Source organism: Orycteropus afer, unplaced genomic scaffold (assembly GCF_000298275.1).
Source record: "Orycteropus afer afer isolate SDZICR_OR568_19922 unplaced genomic scaffold, OryAfe1.0 scaffold00157, whole genome shotgun sequence".
Lineage (NCBI taxonomy): Eukaryota > Metazoa > Chordata > Mammalia > Tubulidentata > Orycteropodidae > Orycteropus > Orycteropus afer.
The window spans coordinates 3,569,283-3,578,075 of record NW_006921744.1 but is presented as its reverse complement, the minus strand read 5'-3'; the positions used below and the strand labels follow the sequence as shown (position 1 = coordinate 3,578,075).

The 8,793-nt window shown below is 36.1% G+C and overlaps 1 protein-coding gene across 1 annotated transcript in view; it reads right to left on the bottom strand.

Moving 5' to 3' along the window:
* Positions 1-20: 20 nt before the first annotated feature.
* Positions 21-8,793, bottom strand: part of MED4 (mediator complex subunit 4) — a 56,267-nt gene continuing 47,494 nt past the window's right edge. Inside the window, exons 5-6 of the mRNA XM_007946375.1 lie at positions 3,922-4,053; positions 21-193 (exon numbers count right to left, since the gene is read on the bottom strand). Of these exons, the coding sequence (XP_007944566.1) occupies positions 21-193; positions 3,922-4,053 (305 nt within the window). The remainder of the gene's footprint in view (positions 194-3,921; positions 4,054-8,793) is intronic.

Genomic DNA, 8,793 nt, shown 5'->3' with positions numbered 1-8,793 from the left:
TGTCTTTTATGTTTTTTCCCCTAATCAGAGTCACTACTACTGCTTGAGGAATCTGTTGACATAACCTCTACATCATCTTCATTTTCCTTATTATGCCCAGGTGGTTCCAACAGGAATTCATTACTGTGATTTGGTGGTAACATATTCATTGACATGTCATTGGACTGCCATGGATATTGTGGAGTAAGGACATCTGGAAGAAAGAAAGATGCACAGATGAGGACATTTCTACTTGTAATTAACTTACTTCTGAATTATTCTTCCTTTCATGCAAATAATTTGAAGTAAACCCTTTTTAAGGCTTGAATCAAAACACACGTGAGAAAATTAATAAAGGTCAAATTCACCAACTCAAAGTGTGATGTTTTAGCAACTGGGTACCTGTTATTTTTTCTTAAAAAATCATACTCCTCTAAAAGTAACTATTCAGTCAGCTGACATTTTTCTCTTGTAAGATGTTCAAAATTAAGAAATCAATGTCATGTATTAGGCATATATTATCTGTACATACATGATAATTAGGTCATATATATTATTCTATATTATGTTATAATAGGTATTAGGTATAATTATCACCATCCAATTTGTATTTATAAGGTTGCTATGAGTCAAAATTAACTCAATGGCAATGGGTTATCATCACAGGTTTGAAGAATTTCTTAGAAGATAGAGGAACTGCTATTATAGATGATTTTGATCAAAAAGTTGACTGGCTATGTATCTGTGGAAGAAGGTATCTTAGAAAAACATGCCCAAGACATATTAACAGCCTACATTTTGGAAGAAAGGCAAGATGGCACATAAACAAGTACAGATTTCAAAAGCATCAAGAGAAAAAGGTATGACACTAACTAAATAGGCACTCCAGTTACGAATATACTGCTTCTTAGCTTCAAATCTGCCCTTTGTGATAGCAGAGCTGGACCATAAGAATATATCTCCTTTGCCAGCTGACAATGTTATGCTTTGTTAGTCAAGGAGGGACTATGCAAGGGGAATGGGCTTCCCTTACTAGATCCAGTGTCTCTTTTCCTTCTTCTGCCTGCAGTGCCTAGCTGGTGGGCAGGACATAAAGTGGTGCTCACTGGTGCCCACAATGTTTCAGTTGCATCCCAGAGGGGATTTTAGAGTTAAGTTTCACAAGCAACCCAGAGGGTGGCTTCCCAGCAAGTCTTCCAGTACCCCGGTGGGTAATTTCTGGCTTGCTGGCCTCTGGTAGCTTATCTAACTTTGCTGCCATCCAGTGAGCCACAGCCACACCTTTTCACTGAAGTCTGACCATCAGCTTTGGGACTGGGTGGGGAGGAGTTCTTCTAAGTCTGTCCCTTGCTTGGGAACTCTGCCTTGTAGATGTAGTGGCTGCTCCCCAATCTGCTCTAGCTTTTTTTTTTTTAAATACCTATCTTTACCCCCTTGATAGTTAATACCTTGTTACCAATTAAGAGTTTTTTAAATTTCCCTTGCTTGTATTACTGGTGTGGCTTCTGCCTCCTGACTGGACTGTGACTGGCATATAATCACAATAAAAAAGATGAAGAGATTAGCTTATTAACAAGTAAGGAATGTCTGCCTTGAGCATTATGTTCTCCAAATGGGATCAATGGACAACAGCAACTTGAAAGAAAGATTAGATAGGAACCTCAGGGGGCAGTGAGTTTATTTTTGGGCTTCAAACTGGTTCTTCCCACTTCAATCATAGCTCACGAAGCAAAAGCCAAACAGCGGATTTGAATTGGTGAAATATGGGTGAACCAGGATGATAACCAGAAAGGGAAAAATTAAGAGTCAGTACCCTGCTAGAAATGTAATCTCCCTCTTAGAAAACAAGAAGGAGCTCTGGTAGTGCAGTGGTTAAGACATTGGGCTGCTAATAAAAAGGTCAGTGGTTCGAACCTACCAGCTGCTCTGTGCAAGAAACATAAGACAGTCTGTTTCTGTAAAGATTTACAGCCTTGGAAACACTAAGGGTCGCTATGATTTGGAGTCAAGTCAATAGGAATGAGTTAAATTTTTGGTTTAGAAAACAAGGGCCTTAGGCACATGTCAGAGCAACTAAATTTCCTGACCGGTAGTCAGAAAACAGCAGCATGGTTACAAACAACATTGCCTCATGTAGTATGGTGGCAAATTGCAGCTTTGAATGTGTGTCACGTTCCACAGTCCTGGCAACAATCCAATCTCCTGCATCAGGCTCCTGAAAGGGCTCACTACACCTCTACTGAGTCTCCCATTCTAGGGTTTAATCGATAATTTCTCCCGTTCTGGTCTGTTGTCTTGTTTCATCCTCATTCTAAAAATTCACATCTGTTCCAATTTTGTTTCATGCCCATGTAGGAACTAGTTTGAATTCAAGCCCCTCATTTATGTTAATGGAGAAGGAACAAAGCAGAAAAGGAGGGTTAGAATGGTTGTTGCACAACTTGAAGAATGTAAGCAGTTAACTTAAATTGTGCATGTAGAAACTGTTAAACTTGTGTTATGTTTTGTTGTGTATATTCTCAACAATAAAATAAAATTTAAAAAAAAGATGAGAGAGCAAAGAGAAATAATATGTGCACAGTGAGTCTATCAATTTCTACTTTATGGAACTAATAAAATGATCTCTGGTGGCATAGTGCCTAAGGCATTTGACTCTTAACCAGAAGACTAGTGGTTCAAACCCACCAGCCACTCCTCAGAAGGAAGATGGAGCAATTTAGTTCCATAATGATACTGCCTCGGAAACCCAAGGAGGGGTGGCTATGGGTCGAAATCGACTTGATGGCATATTACAACAACATAGCTAATAAAAATGATGTTTACAAAGCATTTTTAATAACATAGAGATATCTTTCCATTGTATTGTTAAGCAAAAAAAGATATCTAGAGTTTGTTTTTAACAATGTAAAACATGCAGGGGAAAAAAAAGAAAAGATAATTTTCTTCTCGTATGTTTTTTCCTACTTTCCAAATATTTTATCAAATCAAAACACAGCAAATCACCTAAAAAAGATGAAAGATAGGAAACATAAAATAAAAGCACAAGCCTGCATGGAAAACTTTAGGAAAATTAAAGCTCAGAGTACACCGAGGCTCATAAAAACGCTACTTCATAAAGCTATAAGAAAAACGTCTGTAAAAAGCTATTTATACTCATTTTGTTAACTTGGGGACTATTCAGGAATGTGCTCATTTTATTTTTATTCTTTCAACTGAACATACATATTTCTATATTTTGCTTCTTAAACAGTATGTTTCAAAATTTTAAAAAATGTTTACATCAATAATAAAACAGGAGAGGCCCAATGCTTGAGGAAGATGATATAATACTAACAAATGAAAGATGAGAACCAATTTTAATTTTATAACATCCATCTATAAGTCTTTAAGCTAAAACAACCAACCAGAGAACAGGATAAACTGACAGAATCTAGACATTAAAATGAGTTGCGTCTGGAACAGAGCTTTGCCCCATCCAGGTCCATTCTGATTCAACCCCCTGCTGAGAATTTGCATTTGCACCCCAGATATACTGAATCAGAATCTACATTTTAACAAAACTATCTACAGATTCTTGCCACAGATCTTGTTAGAATATAGATTTTGACTCAGTATATGTGGGGTGTTGTTGTTGTTATTTGCTGTTGAGTCGGCCCCGACTCATAGCGACCCCTCCTTGGGTTTCCGAGGCAGTATCACTACGGAAGTAGGATTGCCCAACCTTCCTTCCGAGGAGTGGCTGGTGGGTTTGAACCGCCAGCCTTCTGGTTAGCAGTCAAGTGCCTTAGGCACTATGCTACCAGAGCTCTCAGCAAGGGGTCAAACTAGAATGAACCAGTTTGAAGCTGTGATCTGGAACCTCAAACCTGTTCACAGCAAGTTATTACACCATTTTCATGTCTGAAAAACCCTCAGAATGTGAAAACATGTTTGTGGCATTACCTGGCAATCTGCCTGCTGCGAGTGCATCCCCAGGCAAATGCCCGTTCACACCATTAGTGGAAGGATTGTTCATCTGACCCAACAGCCCACTTCTCATCTCCAAATCCGTTGGGTATGGTCTCCTCGGGTCTCCTAAAAATTAAAGATTGCTTTTAATCCAATCATATACAAAGCAAGCATGATGTATTCTTTGAAGTATTAATTGTCATTGGTGTACTTTGAAAAACTCAAGCTACATTTACAATTTTGGAACATAAAGTTCATTTTATCAATTAAGAGAATAGGATATTCAATGAAATACTGCAGAGCATCTTCTCACATCACAATGCTGTTAAATTAGCAATCAACAATAGAAAGATGAACAGAAAAAGAAAAAACACATGGAAACTGAATAACACCCTCCTTAAGAACAACTGAGTAACAGAAGAAATAAAAAATGAAATAAAAAAATTTCTTGAATCAAACGAGAATGAAAACACAACATACCAAAATCTTTGGGACACAGCAAAAGCAGTGATCAGAGGCCAATTTATACCAATGCACACATCAAAAAAGAAAAAGCTAAAATCAACACCTCCAACAATTAGAAAAAGAGCACCAAAAAGGCCTATAGTCACCAGGAGAAAAAAGATAATAAAGATTCAAGCAGAAATGAGTAAAACAGAAAACAGACAATAGAAAAAAATCAACAAGACTAGAAGTTGGTTCTTTGAAACGATTAATAAAATTGACAAACCATTGGAAAATTTAACAAAGGAAAAGAGGGAGAGAATACAAATAACACGAGTAAAAAATGAATTGGGTGAAACCACAACAGAACCAACAGAAATTAAAAAGATAATATCAGGATACTATGAAGAATTATACTCCAACAAATTCAAAAATCTAAAAGAAAAGGACAGATTTCTAGAAACATACTACTTACCTAAACCAACAGAGGGTGATATTGAAAAATTAAATAGACCCATAACAAAAGAAGAAATTGAACAGGTCATAAAAAAATTACCAACAAAAAAAAGGTCCTGCCTCAGATGGTTTCATCAAAGAATTCTACCAAACATTCAGAGAAGAACTGACACCAATCTTATTCAAACTATTCCAAAACACAGAAAGGATGGAATCCTCCCAAATTCATTTTATGAAGCAAGTATAACCTTAATACCAAAACCAGGCAAAGACATCACTCAAAAGGAAAACTAAAGACCAATATCCCTCATGAACATACATGCAAAAATCTTCAAAAAAAATCCTAGCCAAAAGACTCCAAAAACTTATCAAGAAAATCATTATGACCGAGTGGGGTTCATATCAGGTACGCAAGGATGGTTCAACATTAGAAAAGCAATCAACATCATCCATCATATAAATGAAACAAAGGAAAAGAACCACATGATCCAATCAATCGATGCAGAAAAGGCATTTGATAAAATCCAACATCCTTTCTTGATAAAAAAATTGGAATAGAAGGGAAATCCCTCAACATAATAAAGGGCATGTATGCAAAACCAACAGCCAACATTATTCTCAATGGAGAGAGACTGAAACCATTCCCCTTGTGAACAGGAACTAGATAAGGATGCCCTTTATCACCTCGTCTATTCAGCATTGTACTGGAAGTCCTAGCCAGGGCAATAAGGCAAGAAAGTGAAATCAAAGGCATCCAAAATGGTAAGAAAGAAGTCAAACTATCCCTATTTGCTGATGATAGGATCCGGTAACTAGAAAACGCATGAAACTCAGCAAAAAAAAAAAAAAAAACTACTGGAAGTAATTGAGAGATTTAGCATAGTGGCAGGATACAAGATCCACATACAAAAATCAGCTGGATTTCTCTACACCAGCAAAGAGATTCCTGAAAAGGAAATCAATACCATTTACAATAGCTACCAAAAAAATAAAATGCATGGGAATAAATCTCACTAGACCCACAAAAGACCTGTACAAAGAAAACTACAAATCACTACTGCAAGAGACCATAAGAGATCTATTACATGGGGGAGAGATGGTCTCTTTAACAAAGGGTGCTGGCAAAATTGGATCCATTTGCAGAAAAATGAAACAAGATCTGTACCTCACACCATACATAAAAGTGAACTCCAGATGGATCAAAGACTTAAATGTGAAACCTAAAACTATAAAATGCCTCAAGGAAAAAATAGGGGCAAATTTAGGGGCCCTAATTTATGGCATAAATAGATTATCAAGCATAACCCAAAATGCACAAACAGCAGAAGATAAACTAGATGAATGAGACCTTCTAAAAATTAAATTTTTATGTGCTTCCAATGAGTTCTCCAAAAGAAATCAACAGAGAACCCACAGTTTGGAAAAAAATATTCAGCAATGACATAACTGACAAAGGACTTATCTCTAAAATTTATAGAGATCTCCAATACCTCAACAACAAAAAGATTAAAAAACCAATTTTAAAAAAACGGACAGAAGACGTGAATAGACACTTCACCAAAGAGGATATTCAGGCAGCCAGCAAATACATGAAGAAATATTCACAATCATTAGCCCTTAGAAAGATGTAAATCAAAACAAGATACCATCTCACCCCAGCACTAATGGCAAAATTCTATAAGACAGAAAATAACAAAAGCTGGCAAGAATGTGGAGAGATTGGGACTCTCATACACTGCTGGTGGAACTATAAAATAATACAACCACTGTGGAAAGCAGTATGGCGATTCCTTAAAAAGCTGGAATTAGAAATACCACTTGGCCCAGAAATCCCATTACTAGCTATATATACTAACGAAGTGAGAGCCAGGATAAGAACAGATATATGCACACCTATGTTTAATGCAGCACTATTTACAATAGCAAAAAGATGGAAACAACCTAAGTGCCCATCAACAGAAGAATGGATAACTAAATTATGGTACATACATACAGTGGAATATAAAGCAACACTAAAGAATAATGTAGAATCTGCAAAACGCCACATAACTTGGATGAACTTGGAGTACATTATGCTGAGTGAAATAAGTCAATCACAGCAGGATAAATATCTTATTAGTTCGATATTATAAAAAGTTAAGGAAAGGTTTATATATGGAAGGAAACTTCCTTTGTTGGTCACCAAGGTAGCCGGGAATACTGAAAGGAAAAAAATGCATTGACCCATGTCACTTTAGTTTTGTGCATTCACTGTACATAAATTATATTTCAATAAAACATACTTTTTTAAAGGAAGCATATTAATTTTAAAAATACATGCCTTCTTACTTCTTCTCTGAAACCTCATAATACTATACTATTTTTCATATGAAAAAAAAAAGAAAAGCCGGTCACATGAGTATATTATTTTAAAAGACAACAATATAAGACAGTTATAATGATCTTGATTCTTTTAACTTACCTGCATTTTCTGTTAAAAAAATGATACTCTAAGGGAGAATATTTAATGAAATATTTTTTAATAAGATAGAAAAAAACTGTAATGCTTACTGAAAGGATCACCTAGCTGAAAACTTTTTTCTAACCAACCTCGTTCATCTGTCATTTAAACATTATATAGTTCATTTAAAAAAAACTATAATTTTTCAGTGGCATTCCAGGAGCCAATAATGTTCATTTCCAATAAGAATAAATCAGAAAGCATGTGAAAGAGTATTTTTCGTTGATAAAAACATGGGCCACCTTTTTGGTAATATTTCTCATCAACTCTGTATTACTCAACTATCCACAGATGTTGTTGTTATGTGCCGTTCAACTCCAGGGCACATAACAACATCCACAGATAGGGCACCAAAAAAAAAAAAAAAGAAAGAACAAAGCTCTTGCCCACTCCTACATATAATACGACAGAAAGAAAATTCATAGCTCACAAATCAATACAACAGGTATTACTGCAATACCCCAACAAAATAAAACAAAAATACCAGTCATATAATTTTAAAGACCAGATTTAGGAATTCTATGCATTTCCATTTCCAGAAGTATATATATCATACTGGGACATTGTATTTATTTCCAATTCAACTTGTTTCTTTTCATAACATACAGTAGTACTAATGCTGGCCTTTTATAATGTACAAATTATAAAAGTAGTGCAGAAGAATAAAGTATAAAAGCAGTGCTAATGATAACCAATCTAAAGAAAATACCACCAGTGCAAAGCTAGAAAGTTTTCTCCAACTGTTACCACGATGCAGTGGAATATTTAGTGAAGACTTGGTGACTATGCTCTCCCAAAGACTACAAATACATCTCTGTGTTCCTATTTCCCTGGCTTATGATACTAAGCCCCCAAAATTAAACCTACTGCCATTGAGTCGATTCTGACTCATAGTGACCCTACAGGACAGAGTAGAACTGCCCCATAGAGTTTCTAAGGCTATAAATCTTTACAGAAGCAGACTTCCCATCTCATCTTTCTCCTGTGGAGTAGCCAGTGGGTTCAAACCACTAACCGATAGATTAGAAGTCGAATGCTATAACCACTGTGCCACCAGAGTTGCTTGGCCTGTGATACTAAGGGTTTTTATTCAAGGGAACGTCACATTACATTTTATTCACAACTGCAATATTATGTCTGCCACAGAGGCACTGAGAGTCCTTGGCTTTGCATACATTTTACCAGGTTTGGTGAGTTGGTGAGATACAACATTTCTTGCCCCATTAAAAGATAATTATCTGTGAAAGATGGTGGGATACCCACATAAATAAAACAAAGGAGAAGAACCACATGATCATATCAATTGATGTAGAAAAGGCATTTGATCTCATTTATGATCAAAACTCTCAGCAAAATAGGAATAGAAGGGATATTCCTCAACATAATAAAAGGCATTTATGCAAAACCAACAGCCAACATTACCCTCAATGGAGAGAGACTGAAACCATTCCTCTTGAGAACAGGAA